The 24,497-nt window shown below is 36.1% G+C and overlaps 2 protein-coding genes and 1 long non-coding RNA gene across 6 annotated transcripts in view; 1 reads left to right on the top strand and 2 right to left on the bottom strand.

Annotated features, from left to right (window-relative positions):
- LOC139118329 (mediator of RNA polymerase II transcription subunit 14-like) overlaps positions 1–3,618 on the top strand; it is an 85,872-nt gene extending 82,254 nt beyond the window's left edge. For all 4 annotated transcript variants that reach the window (XM_070681592.1, XM_070681589.1, XM_070681590.1 and 1 more), the window contains one exon: positions 240–3,618. In XM_070681592.1, coding sequence (XP_070537693.1) covers positions 240–301 — 62 coding nt within the window. In that variant the 3' untranslated portion in view covers positions 302–3,618. The remainder of the gene's footprint in view (positions 1–239) is intronic.
- Positions 3,619–12,349: 8,731 nt separating this feature from the next.
- LOC139118330 (uncharacterized) lies at positions 12,350–13,827 on the bottom strand. Its single transcript, XR_011548681.1, has 2 exons — positions 13,312–13,827; positions 12,350–12,469 (listed from the first exon to the last, which is right to left on the bottom strand). It is a non-coding gene; the product is annotated as an uncharacterized lncRNA (long non-coding RNA).
- Positions 13,828–20,434: 6,607 nt separating this feature from the next.
- LOC139118327 (methylglutaconyl-CoA hydratase, mitochondrial-like) lies at positions 20,435–22,102 on the bottom strand. Its single transcript, XM_070681586.1, has one exon. The coding sequence runs from the start codon at positions 22,067–22,069 to the stop codon at positions 21,116–21,118; it is 954 nt and encodes a 317-aa protein (XP_070537687.1). The 5' UTR covers positions 22,070–22,102; the 3' UTR covers positions 20,435–21,115.
- Between the last annotated feature and the right edge of the window lie 2,395 nt (positions 22,103–24,497).

Below are 24,497 nucleotides of genomic sequence, written 5' to 3'. Positions count from 1 at the left end.
CTTCATAATCATAACTGAAAATGACAACAACAGATCTTTAGATGAGTAATACAATTGCAAGGACAAGTCTCTTTTGAGCAGAAAATGAATTCTTTTTGATTATTTTATTTCATTTTCAAAACCACATACTACCCCAATGCAATTTTTTGAAAGAGTTCAAAATAGTTGAAATTTAGAGTTTTGGTCACATTCTAATATTATTCTTGTGGATGAAAATTGTTCCATAATGTTGTTTGCAGGTGACTGTACAATATTTGCTGCTGTACGAGAACTGATGGCAAATCTGGTAATTCCACATTGAATTTGATGTCTGTCAAGAAACCATCAAACTACCTGATTCATATCAAGGGATTTCACCACAGAAACAGCTGAAATGAAAATAGAATAACCATAGGTTTCTCTGTTATTGTCTTTATTATCTAAATCATGTGTTCCGTTTCCGTAGGCACATTTCCATTTTCATGTATGCATGAATTGAACACATTTATATGTATTGAAATCCATGAAAACACTCCTTTCCTTTGTGGATTGATTTATTTATAATACATTACAAGGAAACAAATGGCTGCAATGACCTGAAAGCCTTTGTTCTATACATATGTTAAGGAAATGATTTTTGGCCCTACTTCAGAAACTTGTCGTAATACTGTATGATCATAATGATGGTGAAAAGCCTGGAAAAATTACCCTTACATCAGTATTTGGGAAGACAAGATTTCCCACCGTATTTCCACATATGGTATCATTTGAAATGCATCACCTAGGCAATGTTCATTTGCCTCAGCTTTTTTCTGAAATATCTTGTGTTTGTAAGACAAACTACAGCCAAGACATGTTGATGCTCTAGGAATGTGTCTTTTGGATCTCTGCTACCAAGTCACAGCTACTTTCACAACAAGGTTTTTTTTTGCCCGGATCGAATCCTTAGAGCTGTATCCGGCATTCATTCTTCATAACAACATGACAGAATGGTAAACATGATGTACTCATGGATGTACATGTAGCTTCCTCCATAGTGTACTCTATGGACATGTAAAATCAGCAATTTTAACTCCTAAGTAATTATTAGCATCTGTTTGCTGTGTGCGTATTTCACTTTGTTAATAGCTGGATTCTCTCTCATTATTTCAGGAAGTTATTATTGCCACTGATTTGTTGACAAAGCTTCATTTCGACATGCTTCAGAACTAGGGCCATGTGTTTGTCTGTTTTGAAATATGAACCACTATCCTTTAGTTCATTAACAGTTTCTAGCCAGGCTTCAAAATAGAGCATTGGTGTCCAGGAAAATTGCTTACAAGGTGTTTTTTCTGTGAAACAGAAACAGAAACAGACGCAAAACTTATATATTGATGGTACTCAATGTATTCCCTATGTTAGCCATTTCTCTAGGACATGGGAACATGCTTACATTTGGAAACAGATAACGTTATCTTTACTATGAACAGCTTGTACCATTTCAATGAGAACTTTGTTAAAGAAGTGTACCTATCTTTTTAGTCCCCATGGACACCGTCAGGGGGGGACTTATAGGTTTGGTCATGTCCGTCCGTCCGTCCGTCCGTCTGTTCATGCAGATATCTCAGAGATGCCTAGAGCGATTGCATTCAAACTTGGTACAAGGATTACTTCATAAGTCATACAGATGCACGTCGATTTGTTTTGTGATACGATCCAATATGGCTGCCAGGCGGCCATTTTATTACGATTTTTTCATGTACAGAGCCATAACTCAGACATGTTTCAACCAATGTTATTCAAAGTTGGTACAAGGACATTGACCAATGTCATAGATATGCATGTCAATTTGTTTTGTGATACGATCCAATATGGCTGCCGAGCGGCCATTTTGTCATGATATTTTCATGTACAAAGCCATAACTCAGGCATATCTCAACCGATTATATTCAAAGTTTGTACAAGGACATTGACCTATGTCATACATATGCACATTGATTTGTTTTGTGATACGATCCAATATGGCCGCCGTGTGGCCATTTTTTTACGATTTTTTCATGTCCTGAACCATAACTCAGACATGTATCAAGCGAATTTATTCAAAGTTGGTACAAGGACATTGACTTATATTATACATATGTACGTCGATTTGTTTCACGATATGGTCCGATATGGCCACATGGTGGCAATTTTGTTATGGTTTTTTTCATGTTGAGAGCCATAACTCTGGCAAGTCTCAACTGATTTTATTCAAAGTTGGTACATGGACATTGACTTATGTTATACATATACGTGTTGATTTTTTAAACAGTAAGATCAAATATCACTGCGTGGCGGCGATTTTGTTACGATTTTCTCATGTACAGAGCCATAACTCAGACATATTTCCACCAGTATCATTCAAAGTTGGTACAAGGACATTGACCTATTTCATACATATGCTCGTCAATTTGTTTCACGTCATGTAGCAGTATCATGTCAATTATTGAAGTTTCGTAATTAGGCTGATATGTCAAGAAATACTGCATCAAATTTCATGAAACTTTGTACAGATGTTAAGCTCACATTGCTTTAACAGTGAGAAAGACATTTATCAGTGTCATTTTAATTAATTTGTAATTGCATATGTAATGAACTTTCCTAATTAGAGTGATATATCCACAAATACGTCAAATTTGATGAAACTTGATACAGATGTTGATCTCATAGTGTTGTAAATACTGCATCAAACTTTATGAAATATAGTACCGGTGTTAGGATAGTATGAAAAAATGTTTTGCGACATCCTGTCGACTAATTCCTAGTTGACTCATTTAATGACCTTTAGGATAGTGGCCTACATTGGTTTTATGTTTTCATCACCATGGAACTCATTCTTGGCCATTGAGCGCCATCTGTATCAAAGTATTTTTATCACAGACCTAATGAAGAGGACTCTATCCTCTCTGAGGACCTGTAATCAAAGTACCCATTAACAAGTGGGGACTGTCATCAACGATGACTTGTGTTTCATAACATGTGTCATTAATTGTGATCACAAGTGCAGTGTTAATATTTTAAAACTTTAATGTAAACTGCATTGCAGGCTGTTGAATTGTGTTTGACTTTCACACATCACACACATATGTATCTGCTTTGTCATGGTATACATACACACTTTGTAATAAAGTTTATCAACAATATGCATGAACAAACCTAATACTCAATATCTTTTTATAAAATGAAAAGAAAGATCTTCACCTTCTTCTTATACTTCTTTTTGATCATGCTTTCCATCAGGAAACATTTTGTTGCTTTTCATACAAAAGAATGCAATCTATAAATTGCTCCATTGGGAAACAAACCACAGCATGGATATCTATCTAATTTCAACCTCCATATGTATTATTCAGTGTCCACACACAATAGTTCCTGACATTATCATTGTGTGGGACTGCAATATTTTATGTTTTGAAACAACTAGGATTTTCTTCAATAATGTTGTTGTTAAGTTTAAAGTATTTTGTTAAGATTATATCACTATTTTAAGATATTTTGGTGGATTTAGAGTTCAATAGCCATACAGAAAAATTTCAAAAAGTGCTGAGAAACTTGATGTAGTTGACGATGTCTCCACAGAAGTGAATATATGTGAATAAAAAATGTTTGTAAATACAACAATGACATAAAATCGTTTATATTTTGACATAGAATTGAAGGAATTCAAAAATGTATTGATGTAATCCAAACTAGGCAAATTTTGACATTTCTGTTAATTTTGTTAAAATCTTCAACAGTAATTCTGATACCATGGCATTACCAGCCAACATGTAGCCTTACCCAAATGCCTTGCATCTTTTACATTATTAGCTCCCATTCATGATGTGAGTAGCTGCTTGGATGCATCAGTACTCTATGTGTATTTACGTCTGTATGTCCATGTACTGCAAAAACGTAAGAATTGTTGCATTTGTCACCCTGGTTGTATGAGTGTGTATAGTTGACATACGCTGTATGTAAAGCTTGAGTTGAGGAAGTTTTTACGATGGCTATCAGTCTCAGAGAAACTGGAAGTTGATGGTATTTCTGCAAAATTGTTTGGATAGTACTGCAAATGTTTTCAGCAGTTTGTTGTCGAACGACTGGCATAAAATGGAAGGACTGATATGAAAAATAATGCCAATCTGTTGGTGAGTGCAAAAACAAAAAGAAGAAAACAGGAAAGATCTGTCAGACTCAACCATTTTTAGCAAGTTATGCTGATTTGAAAAGATCAGGGTGATAAAATGATACAGGAACACAATACATCAAAGGAACAGACACATTCAACCAATAGAAAACAACAATACATCAAAGGAACAGACACATTCAACCAATAGAAAACAACAATACATCAAAGGAACAGACACATTCAACCAATAGAAAACAAAAGACATCAAAAGAACAGACACATTCAACCAATAGAAAACAACAATACATCAAAGGAACAGACACATTCAACCAATAGAAAACAACAATACATCAAAGGAACAGACACATTCAACCAATAGAAAACAACAATACATCAAAGGAACAGACACATTCAACCAATAGAAAACAACAATACATCAAAGGAACAGACACATTCAACCAATAGAAAACAACAATACATCAAAGGAACAGACACATTCAACCAATAGAAAACAACAATACATCAAAGGAACAGACACATTCAACCAATAGAAAACAACAATACATCAAAGGAACAGACACATTCAACCAATAGAAAACAACAATACATCAAAGGAACAGACACATTCAACCAATAGAAAACAACAATACATCAAAGGAACAGACACATTCAACCAATAGAAAACAACAATACATCAAAGGAACAGACACATTCAACCAATAGAAAACAACAATACATCAAAGGAACAGACACATTCAACCAATAGAAAACAAAAGACGTTTGACAACCTGAATACATTGCCATGATGATGTTTCTATTGTATTCTTTATAGTTTTCAAATTGTCAGAATATTGGGGCTAATGTGCAGTGTCTCAGAAACTTATCCAATTGGTTGGCTGAATCTTACCTTGATAATTGAATATTACAAGTAGACTCCCTAAGTTGCTATGAATAGTGACAATCGACCAATCAGATATAACCTTTTGAGCATGTTGCACACCAGCAGGGAATAATGCAGTCAAAATTCACGAACTTCACTTCATCTAGAGCTTTTGAAGCAAAACTTTTATTCTTACCAACTGTGAAGTCTATCCTGTGCAGTTTTCACTTGATTTTATTTTCAAATGTCTACATTCAGAAATTGTCAATGGGTCACAGTCATGGTTCAAATTTGGACCATGAGATGTTCATTTTTGTCCAATTTATTTTGGAAGTTTGAATTTTACTTTCATTCTACCAGTATTATGCAAAAGCAGGTTTGTATCTGCATGTTACTAAGGACACTGGTAGTTCACAGGTGTTTTGTACATAGCTCTTTTATTGAATCAATGATATTCAAATTTACCATGCATGGAGTTGGTCCACCCGTAGTTCAACTCCATCACTTGCGGTCAGCACTTTGGAAGAGTAAGACTTGGTTTCTTGATCTCTGTCTGTTCATTTACTACCTCTGAAAACATCACCAATGTAGGTAAGACCCATATTTATTACTCCTAATGAACAGAGCCATGTCTGCAAGTTCACAGTAATTTTTCCCATGGTGTATACTAATTTCTTCATTTCAATTGCTCAACAAGCATTTTTTAGCTCATATTTGGTATGTATATAAATACCAAAAAGAGCTTATATGGTGAGTCGGTCATGTATGTATGTATGCATGTGTGGATGTATGTCCGTCACACGCTAAAGCTCCCAAACCGCCGCACCTATCATCACAATATTTGATGTACAGGTAGACCCAGGGGTTGAGATGCGACGTTGTTCAAATGAACCTGTCATTGTCAATAATATCTAAATGAGGTAAGAAAAAGGGGAAATCCTGCAAATGTGCGGGAGTGGTGGCATTAACTGAAACAGCCCACACATCTGAGTTGGAGATTCTGTAATCTCTAACCTATTTGTATGTAGTGTACCTATTATGTGTAGGAGTGGTGGCAGTGACTGAAACAGACTACTCCACTGACCTTGAGTCATTTCCTGTCATTGTTCATGAACTGATACATATTGGCAGACCTGCTGAAACCATGAAGGACTGTGTTGAAACATTCCTCTGCTAAGCCTGTTCCTAAAGTTGACCTCCAGCACCTAAAGTTTCAGACTATATTTTACTTTTGTCATTCTTGTTTTTCTGGTTGAAATTTTTCTTGATGGACCAATGCAAACAAATATGAGCACACTATCCTTGACGGTATTTTTTTAGGAACCTGGAGGACTCTTGATTTCAGGGTTGGCCTTAGCTGCAAAATTGTAACACTACGGTGAGGCGGTCAGTCAATCCCGTTCCGAAACATTTCTGGGAGCCGCTATTACCAACTTCCGGTAATGGCGGCTCCCAGAAACACGGGTGCCCCACGCTCAATGTTTATGGAACGCGATCAACGTGTTTGAACAATTTCCAAACCCCATAAACGACAAGGTTAGTGCAGTATAGTGTTTAGTCTTCAGTAGTGATAAATCAGTATGACAAAATGCAGTAATATGTAGCATTTTACATCAACACGCCTGGTCCAGTGGGATGCGCTTATTTTGACCTCTACTGGGCCATCGGCATTGTAGCGCTACTGGTGAGTGAAGTCACAAAAACCAAAAATCACCGACCGCCTCACTGTAGCACTACAATTTTGCAGCTAGGTTGGCCTTTGTGTGTCTTGACTTACATGGTTTTTAAGTTTAAATCAATTTTAGCTTTCCAAATTGTTTGGATTTTTATTATTTTTTATATGAGATCTTTCATTCTCTCATTTTGTCTTCTATGGTTAAGTTGACATGACAGAATTCTATCTTTCAGTTGCTGGTGCACGTTTTTTGTTCAGAAGCATGTGTGCATTTGTCACACCTGTTCCACACAGTCTCTGAATTGTATTGAACAGTGCTTGTAACAGTCAAACGCTATGCTGTATAGCATTGCCGTTAAAATGCATTTTGAGTCTTGTGATTACAAGTGTCCAGAGAGAGAATAAGAAGGGCTCAAGTTTATAGGCTGCTGACTGTAAAAACAAAAACACCTGCTGCATTGATCTCTTTGATATTTAGAACGTAGCTGTTTATTGGTGGTTAGAAACTCCCATTGTTTAAATGTAGGTACAAATCTCCAAAATTTGCAAATGAACCCAAAAAGTGAAAATTGTAAAAACGTTCAAATGTACAAACAACCAGTCAGATTGTTCCCATATTGGAGTTACAGATATTGCATTCATAGTTGCCTTGGGTTATCACTTGACAGCAGTATCTTCAATTTTGTTTTTCAGTCCGTGATTTTTTTTCATTTTTTTCCAAAAAATGTTCAACACTGCCAGATTACAAAGAAAACTTTGGCTGGCAAGTCTCTGTAGATGTTCTCAATCATAATAAAATGAGCAAATTGTAAATTCTATGTATACTATTATAATTGTTTATTCATGAACCAACCTTACTGTTTTGAACTTTATTATGGAATGGTTGGAAGTGATAATGGCCTTATTGAACATTTTGTCAGGTTTTAGTGATGTGGAGCCTATCTAATTGGTGGATGTGTGCTGTCAGGCAACATTTTACATTCAAAACTTCTTCAAAACGGCCAGTCCGATTCCTTTAATTTTTGAGTACAGGTTGGCAGGGATGACCTTAATCAGATTTGTTCAAATTGTGATGGAATATACAAATTTGTATTTTGAAGATAACTTTGCTTTTAATTTTGAAAAAACATTTCTTTTGCACCGTTGGTCTGACAGCTTTAACCCTTTTCCTGCAAAGTCCATATTTCACAATCAGGTCAAGATGGTTAAAATTAATGAAACACAACATATTCCATATGTTGTATTTTAACATAATACTGTACATTTGAAGGCTGTTGAAAACATAAATACAGTAAACTTGATTTTTTTGGACTAAAGATACTGTAACAGACCACGCCAAGTGGGTGAAAATACATCATGTTTTGGCTCAATACGGCATTTTACTGACTTGGCTGATGGGGAAGCGATACTGTCTGGCAGGAAAAGGGGTATTATTGAGTAAACCGGTCCCTGGAGGTGACTTTAGATTTGTTCAATTTATGAAACATACAAATTTGTAGTTTAAAGGCAATTTTTGTCAAAAATTTTTTTCACTAAAAAACCGCTCATCTGATAGCTTTGATATTTGGTATACAGGTTCCTAGGAATTATTTTAATGTGTGATATATTGAATTCTGATAAAATCTGCAATTTTGTATTTTTTCTGTAATTTTGTCATTTTAGGTCAAAAAAATTTCTTTCTCATAAACTACTCATCTGATAGCTGTGATATTTAGTAGACATGTTCTTAGGGATGATCTCAATCTGGTATGTTCAAATTATGATGAAATCTTCAATTGTGTATTTTTGCAGCTATTTTTGTCATTTTTGGTCGGGCCATCCTGAAGTGAGCTATCAAAGATTTTCACCTTCATCAACACATGTGTCACTAATAGTTATTCTCTGCATAACACAGCAGAGCTTTATTGGCCACAAGGTTGCTTGTCTGTTCTTCAGTGACATTTTTAGCTCCGCTGTCAGCGACGCGGAGCTTATCAAATAGGTTGATTTTCCGTCGTCGTCGTCGTCCGTCAACAATTGCCTTCTCCTCTGAAACCGCAAGTCCATTGCTTTGAAATTTTATATGCAGTTCACTTGGGGTGACCTCACTTAAGTTTGTACAAATCGTGGTGAAATTTGCATATTTGTATTTTTGGGGCATTTTTTACTGTTTTTGGTAAAAAAATCTTCTTCTCTGAAACCGCTTGTCCGATTGCTTTGAAATTTGATATGCAGTTTACTTAGGGTGACTTCAGTCAGATTTGTTCAAATCGTGGTGAAATTTGTATATTTGTATTTTTAAGCCAATTTTTGTCATTTTTGGTAAAAAAATCTTTAAAAATCTTCTTCAAAATATCAGTCAGATAGCTTTGATATTTGGTACATATGTCCCTAGGGATGATCTATTTCAGATTTGTTCAAATTGTGCAGAAATATGCAAATTCACATTTTTAAGGCAATTATTGCCATTTTTGGTCAAAAAATGTATTTCTCAAAAAGTACTGGTCTGATAGTTTTGAAATTTGGTATACAGGTTTCTATAGATGAACTAAGTAATATATATTGAATTTCTGATGAAATCTGTAATTTTGTATTTTTGGGGCAATTTTTGCCATTTTTGGTCAAAACATGTGTATTTCCAAAACTACTCATCTGATAGCTTTGAAATTTTGTATACAGGTTCCAATAGATGATCTAAATGATATTTATTTAAATAATGAGGAAATCTGCAATTTCATATTTTTGCAATTCGGGCAATTTTTCCATTTTTGGTCAAAAAATGTGTTTCTAGAAAAGTACTGGTCTGATAGCTTTAAAATTCGATATGCAGGTTCCTACAGATGAACTAAATTTGATCTTTTGAAATTATGATGAAATCTGCAATTTTTATTTTTTGGGGCAATTGTTGCCATTTTTGGTCAGAAAATTTTATTCTCAAAAAACTACTCATCAGATAGCTTTGGTTGACATGTTCTTAGGGATGATCCGATGTGATATATTCAAGTATGATGAAATCTTCAATTGTGTATTTTTGCAGCTATTTTAGCCACTTTTATTCTGGCCATTGCATTGAGCTATCAAAGATTTCCACCTTCTTCATCAACATGTGTCAAAAATAGTTATTCTCTACACAAACACAGCGGAGCTATATCGGCCGCTAGGTCACTTGTTACCACTATGAACAATTGAGTTCATAATGTAGAGATTTAGGAACCATTTGGCATGTTCGAGTACTATAGGTGTCAAACTTGGGTGAAATTTTAATGTAGAAGTAATGCTGAAGGTGAAATTTGAAAATTATATCTTTCAAAGATGTACCATAATTTTGGCAATATTAAGTATTATCAAGCATATATCAATTTATATATTATATAATAATATGGCACAGAAGTGTTGATACCTACACTTTCTTTGATCTGTACACACTGAAATCACTCATTGAATTGAAGCAAATTACTTCTGTACACATGACACTTTGGTTCATATTTCAACAGCTGCTGATAAATTTACATTGAAAGGTGTACAATTTTTAGCACCTGAAAACATTAGCTTCTTATTAAATATACGCTTGAATTTTAGACATAATTGGTGATTTTGGAGCACTTTTAACAAATCTTAAAATCACATTCTAGGTTTCAAATTGTTCAGAAATGAATAAAATTGAATTGGCCTTTAGCAAACAGTGTCTGTATGTACAAATCAAGGAGCATTGTGGGTAACCTCACTGTGTCTGGCCCACCAAGTCCTAATCACACAGCACTGAAGATATCCCATGATTCTTTTGTGAAGTCTTTCATGTTTTCCATGTGTAGACAAATTAATAAATTTTGTAAATTTTGAAAATGTACTTACAAGTACACCATGTTTCTTCTTCATTCATTTTGAATAGTTTGAAAAAAGTTTGAGTGAGAGAAAAGATGGCACTTTTGTTAATTCTTCTGGTTAGTGTTGTCAGCCGTAGATAATAGTGTAATAAAAATTAGAGAAATTTGTCAGACCTGTTTTGTCAAACAAAAGACTGATTTTTTTCTATGTTGGCTTTCCTTAACAGGTGACCACTTCAGTTGGTCAAACTTTCATTCCAAAAGTATGGCATTTGTAGTACCTGCAGACCATGACTTTTGTTGTTGTTTTACAGTAATTTTGAAACTTTTACAGTAATATCTAATTGTATTTTTATTGGATATAATTAAATAATTTTTGGATACTTTACTTTATTGCCAACATGTGAAGCAGAAATTAGGCAACCTTCAAGGGTAAAAATCAAAAAATTGTAGGTAATTTATAGTTATGGATCCACTTCTTTGGTGTCAATACTTGTAAAGAAAATTAATAAGAAGAGGCTTCAAAAAATATAGTTTGGTCAAGAGATTTGAAAGGTGAAACATTCTGAGGGAATCCTAAAACATGACAGGATTTATCTTAAGAGAATTGAAACTCAAATGAGGAAAGTAACTACCCATTTATTATTATCTCCCAGTTTACAATATTTCAATATCAGTGTAGATAGTCATACTCTGTCTTTTGTATGTAACTGCATAAACTGAAAACTGCATGTATGGTATTTTGTAGGATCATAGGTTGGACTTTGATTCAAATGAACATGTCAGTCACAAAAGAGAGTGAATGAGCCTCAGGAACCAGTCAGTTGACCTTGGGTGTATATGACAGACAGTGGTGAAATAAATTTTTTAGCGATTTTCTCCATTTTGCAGAAAATTCTAATTTTTGTAAAGAAGTTAGCAGAGAGTTTTTGAATTTGACTGGCAAGGTCATACAATATATTTGGTGGCATTTGAAATTTTTGGAATGGTGAATACTTTGTATCAGTTGTATGTCCAGGGTCTAACCAAAAATGAAAAGACTTCCCATGTTATACAATCTACATACCAATAATGGTCTTATAAATTTGTTTAATTGATTCAATATACTATGGTTTGGTCAGACGTATTTATGTAGATTAAAATAAATTGGCAACATTGTATTCATGTAGATATTTGTATCACCTTTTATGGTTTTCTTTTCAGAAATCTGTGGCTTTCAAAAGCGACAAACAGTCTGACTACGCCCTGTCAAGATCTTCACAACCTCCAAATAGAGAGAACCCCTGGGTCTACTAAAATTGCTCTACAGTACAAGACTCCTCAATATTCTGATCAGAATGGGGCGCCTAGCGTCACTGACACTTTGTAGCAAATTCAGAAAATAAAATATTTAATAATACTTCAGAAACTAGTTTTGGTGATGAGTATTTAGATTCCCGATTGTAACCATGACAAAAATGGAGTATCCCTACACAAATTTGTAACATCAATGGGATGAATGGAACAGCCATAGCAACCCAATTTTTAGCATGGATACAGCCCTCAACTTTGAACACTTTAGCCTTTGTGTATACACACGTATGCCCCATATTGAAATTGATCAGCCCCAAAATACACTTGATATGGAAGAATCTTGGTACAATTTTACTCTTATTTACTCCTTTATCAAATTGGTTCAGCATCTGTATAATGGACACCCCAAAATTTGCAATGGTTTACCCCAGGTTCCCTGCCCAAAGTCTTGCTTATATATACTCACAAATTTTCAGTTTTTGTGCTATGCCCCTTTGCTAAAGTAGCATAGACCAAATAACTTACAAATTTGTAAAAGCCAGTCTTTTCCCCGATTCATCAACATCATCCTGATAGAAAAGCCAATAACGTAAAAATGTATGAAACTTTATTAAATTGAGTCGTGTATTGTTTAGGTTTCAATTCTGGATCTCATTTTCTGTATTAGTGTATTGGATCCATTTCTTCTGTGGGTTGATGCCATTGCATACCTGGAAAAAAGTTTATAAAAGTTCATCTGTGAATGAATATTTTAAAATGCAGTGTTTCAATAGAAGCGTTGTTCTCCATACTACTACTTCACATAAATCACTTTTTGCATAGACAACGAATTCCGCTTTTAATACTGTTTATGCATAGCAAATTATGTCGTTGTAGTAAATCACTTTAAACTCCAGGAAACAAATGATTGGGAGTTTGAACTGGTGAAAATGTGTCGGGGTAATTGGTGCAGGGGTACAAAAAAGGCTGACGAAACCTATCATGACAAGTATTTGAAGGCACGAGCTATATAATGTGCTTCATCTTGACTACCCGCTGAGATCTACCCAGAACCCACATTCCCATGTTCGAAGCAAGTTTCAGGCGCCAATATGCAAAATTGAAAATCAAAACCAATGAAACAATATCACAGGTGCAACTGACTATCATAAAACTGAAAAGCATTATATGTGACCGTCTGCAATGCAGACTCCCCAAACCTTACCATGCATGGCGCAATAAACATTTATAAAACGTCAACGTAGAAGAAAAACAAACTTAGCTTAGCTTTTTGACTTCTTGCAGTTTGCTGTTAGCTATAGCTTCAACAGCGAGCGCGATGCAAAGTAAAATATTTCTGTATTAACATATAACTCGAGCAAATATCACTGGTGTAGAACCTAGCCATATGCAAACCTTTTATTTGTCTGGCCATACAAACAACAACAGCAAAATGACTAACAAGTGCCTCTCTGCTATAGCCAAATACAGGTTGTGTGGATAGCAAATATGGGCCAGTAAAAATCCACTAATCAAGTTCGGTAAAGCTTTTTGAAACGCGTAAAGTACTCACAGTCCGAAAGGGTTGTTTGAATCCACCGAAGCTCATTCCAACTACGTCCGCTTGAAGAACGTTCTTTACGAAACAAACGTGTTTTAGGGACGTCTCAGATTGTCGCAGAAGTTCAAGAAACGAAATTTCTTCGTTTAGATCAAAACCCCCTCCCCCCTCCCTCTAAACGAAACTTCAAAAGTGCAAAATGTTCATTGTCTGCCTGAGAGACAATGTTGCATTTTGCTATAGCTACTAAAGACGTATTCCCCGTCACATTACAATTAAAGTAAACGATCAGATTTGAGTACTAACAGGGCATTTTACCGCATAAAAGTTTCATTTTATTTTACTTTCCCTTTTTGCATCTCTTGTGCTGTTCTTTGTCTTTGTGAACACGCAATTTGTACTTGGTAAGGGCGGTAAATAAGCGAAAAACTTTGACAAGGGGCCCAGGCATGTTCAATCATATTAAAACGACTATGACCAGGTGCATAACAAGTGAGAATAAAGACATTTAGTGGTTAGAGCAGACGCTTATAATTGCACATTTTTAAAAAACTGATACTTTTCGAGTTTGTATAATTTGATGAATGAAATGTTTAGGATACAATGTTCCTATCGGTAAATTGTGTTTGGGGCACAAACAAGATGGAAACAGTTACAAATTTGTTGGCACGAGTGTGCAGTTTTTCTTTAATTTAAAATAAACACACGAAAACTTGTGATCACAAAATAAATGTGCGAAAGTGAAGTTCACTAATTGAATGGAGGTCAAACCCCCTCCCCCCCTAAACGAATAAATTTCGCTTTTTGAACTTCTGCGACAATCTGAGACGGTCCTTTAAGCCTTGGCTATTTAGGTCCACTGGAGTATTGAAATCTCCCTCATACAGACATCGCATAGACAACGTCACTCACATTGGTGTAATTCATGGCAAGCAGTCAGTTCCGACAATGGCGACATCACACTTCACTGGATGCTGAAGTCGTTCTGGCCAGCTGGTATTAGCATCAAGAGTTTTTATACTGTGCATAGCAGGTGCCTCATTCCACTTCCTCCACCATTCATTGGTTGGCAAACAGTGTGTGGAGGGACTCTGGTTGGGAGAATGCATTCTTGGTATTACATGTATTCAGTTATCCACTGTCTATTGCATTTAAAGTTTGCGCTGCATATTCATGAGTGTTCCAAAACTTGCTCATTGTAGATCTGGATGAACCATTTGGTATTCCTGTGGATGCACAATTCGGAAATTTGATAGAAGTTGCATGGCAGATTCCTCTGAATCGTCAACATTCACAAAAACATCAAATGGCACACACAAACAATAAACATAAACGAAATCATAATGGCAGTGTGGTTGAGACTGTCAACAGCCACTTTTGCAGTTTCCCTGGGTAGACAAGGGAGGGTCTTCACCCGAAGAAACACCCGTGGCTTGCGAAGTTGTCGAGGCTTCGGTCTTCGCTTGTGGGGACAATAATACTAACCTCCACGGCACCTGCTACGTATGTATTTTTTTCGAGGGACTGTCGATCGGCAGTCTAGATGTGGTAAGAATATATGGAGAAATATTTTGATTAAAAACAAGCAATATGATCAGTCTTCTGAGGTTCCCTTCCCTAAATGAAAATTACCAATGCCTACTTAGGAACAACATTTTAAGGTGGAGGTGCATGTTGCCAACACAGTTTTTTTCAAAGCAATATTTCTCATCAAAGATGACAAGGAAACCCGCTCATACCATATATTTTCAAAAAGCAGAGACTCTAAAGTTTAGTATGGAAGCAGTAGTTTACTTAAAGGATGAAGTGGGTGTGTTATTGGGGTAAAAAACCTCAATTTTGGTATTAATGATAAAAATAAATTTAAGTAAAAAAATTGACACTATTTTCTGAAATGTAATATTTCACTTGAAAGAAGAGTATATGTAGAAAAAACGACTATTTTACTTGGCATTATCTATCCTCATTCTAAAATGGTAGGACTGACACTCTAAAAAATTAATTAAAATCATGATAAGCAAAATTAAAATGCCTCTTTTTCAAAATGTAAGAACTTTATTGCCAAACAAAGTAGTCGTTTTGTTAAATAGCATTTAAAGAACATAATGTGAAAATTTCAGATAATTTGACCTAGCCAGAGTGGAGTTAAATTCTTTGGAAATTTTGAAATTGGGAGGAAAAAGAAGCCAGGAAATTGGGTGATTTGCATACATTTGTATAAATTAACACTTCTTTATCACACAATTTTCTACTGCTTGACAAGCTACAAGGTGAACCCAACCAATGGCTTAACACATTAATTAAAATTGAGTAAATATTTGCAAAAAAGTTATTTTTCAGCAAAATATGCTGTGTTGGGTGCAGCGCCCCCTTAATATGCAGGTTTGCTGTACCCAATGATGCATGAAAGCAGCAAATGTGTGAGCAATGCAGCTGTGATAACAGTCTACAAGGCGTGTTCACCCTGTCTAGGAAAACAGTATTGTACATCGTATGACCTGTGTATACTCTCTGTAACTATATATGATATTTTGACAGAAAAGGCTCCTTTTGTTGATGTTAAGAAACGGAATAAAAGTTGTTTTCAAATTTGAAGAGTGTGAGTAGATCTCAACTGTTACTTTAGGATCTGTACCCACTTACTTGGCTTTTTATACGCATAGAGCAGTGCATGGACACATGAAATACCTATCTAAAAACATAGACGTGTCTACCTAAAAACATTAGCATATTTTCCCCAGGAAGACTCTGGTGTGATGGTAGATGCACAAGAAACGTTATAAAACAACCTGTTGAGTAGTTGTGGAATAGTTGAAAGACAACTATTGTATTAAAAGACGAAGAAAAATGTTTGGTAACACATTTTGCCGTTGGTTGCCCATAATAAAACCCAAGAAGAAATATCCACAACAGAATTATGGACAGAGAAAAATCAACATGAATTTTTAAGAATTAAATCTCCATAATTGCTTGAATGTATTTAAAACGTTTAAATTATTCTAAGTTACTAAGACGATACTGACCCAGAACATTGGCATTAAAACAGGTTGCAAAAATCAAATGAAAATTACCGTTTAAATTCATTCAAATGCTTTTTTGACAGGTGTCATAAACTGATAGATAAGTATGATGTATCACTTAAACAAATGATCACTCAGGCTGATGGTACAGGTGACATTTGTCTAGATCAAAACCACTTCTTCCTGTCTCGACTTACAGATTGGTATATGCTGGTTGTCACATATGGGGCAAAATGTGCTTACCATTTTCGAAACACCTACCATTACTTCTGGATCAATTGTCTTTACCGGAGGTCCACATATTTCTCTTCTACGGATTTGACTTAGTTGTGTGTACCGGTACTCGTTTGTTGTCTATCTGTGCTGTGCTGTTTGTCTTTGTTTGCGAGTTTCATGTGGTATGATGTAGACTATGATGTAGACTATGGCTTAGTACGATTGTCCTGACACACTGAAGTTTAAATGAGTTTATAACCAAAGACATTTCAGATGAACCTATTGGTGCATGTTTTACAAGGGTTGACAACATTGCACATGATTGATTTTGTAATTATACTGGTTTGTTACCATACAGGGTATAATGCACCAATTGACACATACACTAACAGACAGGGAAAAAATACCCTTGGCTTCATCCAAACCCGTCTATGCATTGAAAATATGCAATAATTTGATAATTTAGTGAGTAGTGTATGTTTTTTTCTTACTGAAAGATAGAATGATAAATGCAAGATAAAAAGGAAATATTGCAAATCGTTGATTTAATTGCTTTCCTTATGACGATTTCTTTGCAAAGGTTTTTGGAATTAAGATCTTATACCATAAAGAAATCAGGATTACCAACAAATGTCTTACAAGGTCGCTTGTGACAAGTTCATGTTTTGTGTTTTTATTACAATTTCTAAATTATCATATGCCTTGTCTGAATCTAGACATGTGATTGGCTAAAGCCAGGATTATATTCTAGAAGACACGAATTCTGAATGGTGAACAACAAGTAAAAACTGAAAATCAAAGTGTTTGGATGATGACAACTGTTGTCTGCATGGCATAAGTAACACTCACACCCTTTGGTTATTTCGGCAACAAAGAACTTCTACCAAGTATCAATTCAGCATTGTTATCAGTGAGAGATGGTCAGAGATTACACTCGTGGTCCTTTCTAGAGTGTTTTGGAACATCAGGCCCCTGAACTTGGTCCAGCATAATGTATCCCATACCCGAACACTGTATTTGAAATACACCATGTTAGAAATTCACTTTTATCAAGCTTTTATCAAATATATTTTTGTGACATTACAACAAAGTGATAGAAGACGCTCTCAAGTATTTGGTAGCCGATATGAGACAGCTCACGTTGGTCCATGATAATTTCCAACCAAATAACCCTGCTTTCAATTTATTACCTCTACTTGTTAAAATAGGTGAGTCAATCCTGTAAACAGCGGTATTATATCCTTCTGAGGACCTGTGACGCACCCCTAAAAATCTTGTTCTTTTATATTTAGTTCCACTTTGAAGATAACCAACTTCAGAAAATGGTAGCCCAAGTGGACTACCAGGCTAAAAAGTTAATTTCGAGCCCTGTCTTCTTAGTATTTTGGCTTATTTCAGTAGTAAATGGGAAACTCTCTTCACTGTCGCACAAGCCAAGATGTTTTACACGGTGTTCTTGCACTGTTCATTACATTTGCAAATGTATAAAAATATATTCAGTTGGAGTTGTGAATAAACGTGAATTGCTGCTTGCTTGTTTGTAAATAAGAGCAAGTTATTGTCCATGTATGTCTCTGTAAATTGTTTGCTTTCCTTTTCTTCTTTCACACTTTCATGAAACTTTTTGGTAATTAGGGACTGGTCAGTTTCTTCAGCCTGGGGGGGATTCATGGGGGGGGATCACCCTGTTTTTGACTTTGGTGATAGGGGGAATCACCATGTTTTTGAAATGCCCAAAAGGGCGGATCAGTGTGTTTTTTAAGTTCTCATACGGGCTCATACTTGCATAAAATGCATTGTGCCAGCCACAAATGTCATCATCGGTTGCATATTTCACCGTGCTCTTCGGGCATATTTTTCAGAGCCCCGTCCTAGCCCAGTGACAATGGCTGGTAGTCCATGAATATTTAGTCTAGGGATACTGTACGCGTCCGAGTATAAGCCCCGGTTCAGCAACACAAAATAGCAGTAAAACTAGGGGCTTCAACTCGAGAAACCCCATGTTATGAGTCACGAACGCTTAATTTATGCTAATTTATGTACATTTTTAACACTTTCTATCACTTTCAAAATCGGCTTATACATCCAAAGAAATTGTAAATTGAGTAAAGAAAACCAGCAAAAAAATATTCTCATGATCTTTATGAACTGGCATGCCTTGTTACACCCGAGTTTCTCTACACAGAACGTAATAGAGTGATACTGATCGACAACCATAGAAAAGACAGTGAAACTTAACTGACACAGTGTTTTATATTACTATTTCAAATCAAACTGATTACACAATCTCTTGATATAGAAGTGACAGTTTTGTGAAATTTCCGCATCAAAACCCAAAAACTTGACACAAGTACGTCTTGTATGCTGCTGATCAACAGCATAGTGTGAACTGGCATGCAAAGACTGCACACGGAAAAGCAACTCGACATTCTTGTATCAACCACTCTGCATCTTGTGGAGACAACAACATAGCAGTGAAAATTGTAATAGTCACCAGAAAATACTCTTCACGGATGAAAGGATAATTGCTTCAAACAAATGAAACTGCATGTTGACTGCATTTAGCTCGTCCGAAAGTGACGGACATCGCACGCCAAGTATTTCATGTCCCAGGCTTTGGTAGTCTGTGTGGGCTACCATTTCATGGACTTTGGTAGCCCAAGGGAAAAGTTGGTAGTCTGTGGACGCGGGACTACCGCTAATTTCGAGCCCTTGAAGAGTTTTATCAAAAGAATCCAACTTTCATTTCAGTGGCATTGTTCTTGTCAGTGTGGATGTCATATTCAGACATCATCATCATCAGTATTACCCAATTTAATATAACAAATATTTACTGTACAGAAATAAATATACATCTGTGCTGTGGTGAAGGGTAAACGGAAACTGAAAATGGCAAATGCTATTCAAGTCTGTTCCAAGAGCCATTTTAAGTTGAGGCTTTAAAAAATTACAAAAAACTCAACTAGTTGGAGGGTGGTGTAACAAGAAAGAAACACGATAAGAAAGGAAAAGAAAGATAAATAGAACATAAATAAAGTGTTGAATAACGTATGGTTAATTTGGTAAATAAATACTATAAACTAGTTTTGTGTGAGTAGAATTGTAAGGAAGTGCCTAAAGGAACTGTGGCTGGTTTTGACTTTGATTTGTTGATGTAATGTATTCCGATATATACAAGCCAAATAAGATATTGAGAATTTACTCATGCATGTGTTGACACTTCGGACATAAAAGGTTTCCTTTGATTCTATGGAGTGTACTATAATGATGAGAAGGCAACTGACAATTAATTGGTAGTCTGTGTGGTTCACCCTGTTTTCGAAAGTTGGAATGGGAGGGTCACCCTGTTTTTGAAAGTTAGGATGGGGGGTCAGCCACTTTTTGACATGGAAAAAAAATAATCCACTGCGCCCACCCCCCCCCACCCCCACCCCCCAGGCCGAAGAAACTGACTGACCAGTCCCTTAATGAAACTCAGATTTGTGGTTTGACATGAGGTGTGAAACTAAAACGACATCACAAGGGATGAAAGCAAACAAATACAGGGAATCAAACAGTTGTTGAATTTTTCTTAATAATGTCCCAAAGAAGTTGATATTATGAGAGTTACTTATGTTAATTTTGTAATGTTTATGAGATACACACAAAGGCTCTGGTTTTAAAATAGTTTGAATGTTTGCAAATTTTCTCCGGTCACCAACAAATAAAATTCACTAATTGAGTCTTAAACTCTGTACCCTTACTTTCACTTTTATAACCTCTAATACAGTCTGAGATGGTCACTGAATAACCTGCTTTGTAATTTCACTAGAATAATCCATATCATTGAAAAGTCTATCTTCTCTCTATGTTTGCATTTAGCCTTTGTAATATAACGTACACCCAATGATCGACGAACCTAACGGTTCAAACCACTTCCAAAGTTTTATTTGATAAGATGTCCATCCAATGTAAGCTAATCTAAACATGCACAGTTATTTTGAAATATATAACTTAACACTCAAAATAATTTAGTTGTAAAAAATTGGTAATATCTAATCTTTTAGGAGTATTGGGAATGCCTTCGTCTACCTGAACAATGACCAGTGAGTCTGACTGTAATGAAGTTGATGACAACAGTGTTCCAACTCTACTGTGGCATTTTCTTTCAACACAAATTACATAGAAAGCTTTGAATAATACTTGGAATAATTAATAAAGTTAAACAGGAAAAATCACCACAATTTGTTATTATTTTGTCCATTCTAGCATTTATTCAAAAATTCATTAATCTAATCTTCTCATTGAGATTTGACAGGTGGTCAGTTGCCAGATATCAATGATAGGACTACTTACAGGCATGATATGAGAATATAATCTTGAGAGTCGAGTCCTTCCATCAAACAAAAATCCCTAAAACAAAGACTGGCAAATTATTCCCTTTACATGTAACATTTGGCCAGAATGTTCATAGAAATCCCAAGTATAAAATTTGTCATAATTTGACCAATCAATATGCCATTCTGAGAAAATAAACTTTTGGACAAATTACGCAAAAATTGACTGTGTCAAATTGGATGTTATGCACCAAGTGACCCAGATTACTCCCCTGTGAAGATCGGTTTCTTCTTTTCTGCAAATGCCTTCAGCGCTATGAGTCTGTCCTTAGTGGGAATAACTTGAGCGTAACAGGCTTCCTCGATGGCCAGACCAGATTGCAAATCAACCTCCTTTCCTTTATTGATGGCAATTTTAGCCATTTTTACACCAATAGGTCCATTTGGACATATAGCTTTAGCTACATCGACAGCTTTTTGATATGCAGCGTCACCGTCTTCATTTTGTTCCACAGCATAATTCACAAGTCCAATTCTCTGCGCCTCTACTCCATCGATGACTTTACCCGTGAATATCATCTCCTTTGCTAGACTGACACCTATGGCTCTGGGAAGACGCTGTGTTCCTCCACCGCCTGGAATGATGGCCAGTTTCGTTTCTGTTAATGCCATTTTAGCTTCAGCAGATGCAACCCTGATGTCACAAGCCAGTGCCATTTCTAACCCTCCTCCATATGCAAGCCCGTCGATAGCAGCAATAACTGGCATGGGTAAATTCTCCAGGTTGGCAAGTAATCCCCGTACCGAAGCTACAAAGGGGCCAACTTCATTCGGTTTCATTTTGGCCCGTTCTTTCAGATCAGCGCCTGAGCAAAACATCCCAGGAGACGTACTTCTGATGATTACAGAGCGCACACTCTTGTCAAATTTTAAAGTCTGCAGTGCATCATGAAACATGATTGCCATTTTTTTACTGATAGCATTTCTTGTTTTTGGTCGATTCAGACCCAACACGGCTATAACACCGAAGTCGTGACTAGGATCATCACTGCCGTCAACATATTCGACGATTAAATCTTCCGGTTCTCCGGAACTACTCACCTTCCTTAGATTGTGAATTTCAGGAAGGTATCTTGGAAGAGTGAGGAGTCGTCGTGAAGGCAACGAACGACAAATACTATTGGAGAACGACGTTACAGCTCGAATGCTGGTAGCCATTTTGACCGCTTATTGAACCCCCTAACTCACTCCTAATAATATCACACTTCTCACTTCTCGGGATAGGCTTCTACGATCGGTACTGTTTCACCGTAGAGAGCTTTTCTCTCTACGGTGAATCAGTACTGATCGCGAAGCGACAGGTCAAGTGCCTGTGTCTACGTGTCCCTACATCGGGCTCTGGAAATATTGCGTAGATATCTATCCGAAGCGAGGCCTAGAGTTTAATGCGCATTTGCACTTTAGGCCGGCATTTTAGGCAACTCGGTGACACTGCAGCTATGCTTGGGCGATAGACGATCGAAGGCCCGGGGTTGAAGTGTGAGGCCGAAAGCCTCACCACAGTCACTTGTGATCTATTCAGCTCTGGGACTATGCGGCCCATGTGTAGACGTGTGTACATATGCCTGAGAAGTAGATATGTACAATAGATATGTAGTAGATATGTAGGCATATGTGATCGGCAGAACAAATTAATAAAGGGGATCGGGGGGGGGGGCAATTAACAGATATGGACTGTTTTCTTTGAAATACTATACAGAGATAGCTAGGGTAAAGTAATAGGCACACACTAGACACAGGTAAGGCTTGTATAATGAAAAGTAGTTTCATACAAGACATTTATTGATCATATTCATAACTTCTAGGCGAATATTGCTGACCAGACCCTGTGGTAACTCCTGAGGTGTGATGAGAAGTCCAGTTGTTAACTTATCAACGCAGCCATATCTGTAGCCTACAGTAAACATTATTATTGTTTAAAATTTGATTCGTCCGGACTAGAATTCATTTTTAATCAATTATAATGATTACCATCTTTACATAACCGTATTTATTTTGCCAACATTTGTTATTCTAGCTAAGGCTGCGTTCACAAAAAACGGTTGGGGGGGGTGGAGGAATTCAGGGGGGATTCGAAAATTTTGGGGGTAGTAGAGGGGGGACTTGAAAATTTTGCTCTACCTGTAGGGGGGGACTTGAAAATTTTTGGTTCCCTTTTGTGTTTTACATTTTCCAAGTCCAAGTTTTTGTAGGTAATTTAATGTAAAATGAATACCATTTTTGATGTCATCCAAATGTTGTAATGTTAGTAATAATTAAACAGAATCTAGAAGCATTTTGTCACATTTCATGACTTTTATCTCGAAAAAATCTAAATATGTGTGATTTGTCGTAAAAAAACAAACTTGAGCCTAGTAACAGGGCAGAAGCTGCAACTGTTAATGATTTCTGCAATATTTCTATGCAATATAACAACTACAGTTTCTTGCCATCTCCCTTTAGTATGCTCAAACACACAATATTTAGTTTGTCGACAAAGCCTGTACATATAAATATGTATTTGGTGATAATTTAATTGGAGTCCAGATTGACAGTCAGTTGTCAGTGATACAAATGTATGGTACGCATACATAGGCTGTGATAGCAAGCTGAATACTGAACAATTCAACATGCTGTAAGGAGTAGAACAAGAACGCAGTAATTTTGACAATATTTTTGTTGTTTTACAACGTTAACTGTTGTAAAACAACAAAAATATTGTCAAAATTATCAAAGTTAATACAGCTACTGCCTACGGGTAGTGTCACTATAATTAATGCTCTGCTACTGCAGTGTCACTGTTACTGCATACGTACCTGAACAGTGACAGAGATAGCTCTGACTCTGATGTAAATGGTAGTTGAAGAAAGAGTTTGGGTCAAATGACGCTCATGACAGTGAAACATACTTGTCACACAAGATCAGGCCAGAGAGCAGCACATGGAAGAACACATGGAAATTTTTGAATTCTGGCATATGAGAATATCAAATATTACAGAAAAAAGATGAGGTCACCATGCTTGATTTTCTATATTTTCTCATTTTTGTCATAAAATAATAAAGAAGTAAAAATTTGAAGAGTAAAGACTGAATGAAAAAATATGTGACCAAATGGAATTATTTATTTTTTAACCAAATTCGCAATTATTACACTCAAAATTTCACAGATTAAAACATTTATTTGATGGAATATTTTAACTTCCAGTATTGTCATTTTCGAGTAGCATCTAATTCATATATGTCTTGTACTTTTGAAACAAATTTTCGGTAGGTCACTGTGCTCAGTTTTTTACAATATGGCAATTAGCCAGAATTCACAATTTGCCTACTCTCTAATGATCGTCATTTTGTGTGCTTTGCGGCAGGAGCAATTGACCTGGCCGGACTTGGATTAACTCAAGTTGGCATTTAGACCAAAAAATCTAAAAAATTCACTGATGCATTTAAAGAACTTGCCTTGGGAATATGACTATACAAAGTGCTAATGTTGAACACCTGTGAGCAGAACGGCGCAATACATGTTTATTTTTTCTGCGCTCACATCCTCTACAAATATGCGGGCCTGTGATAGTTGGGGGGACTTGAAAAATTTTGACCATATAGAGGG

The sequence above is a fragment of the Ptychodera flava genome, chromosome 19, assembly GCF_041260155.1.
Source record: "Ptychodera flava strain L36383 chromosome 19, AS_Pfla_20210202, whole genome shotgun sequence".
Classification (NCBI taxonomy): Eukaryota; Metazoa; Hemichordata; class Enteropneusta; family Ptychoderidae; genus Ptychodera; species Ptychodera flava.
This window is presented reverse-complemented; position numbering and strand designations above follow the sequence as displayed.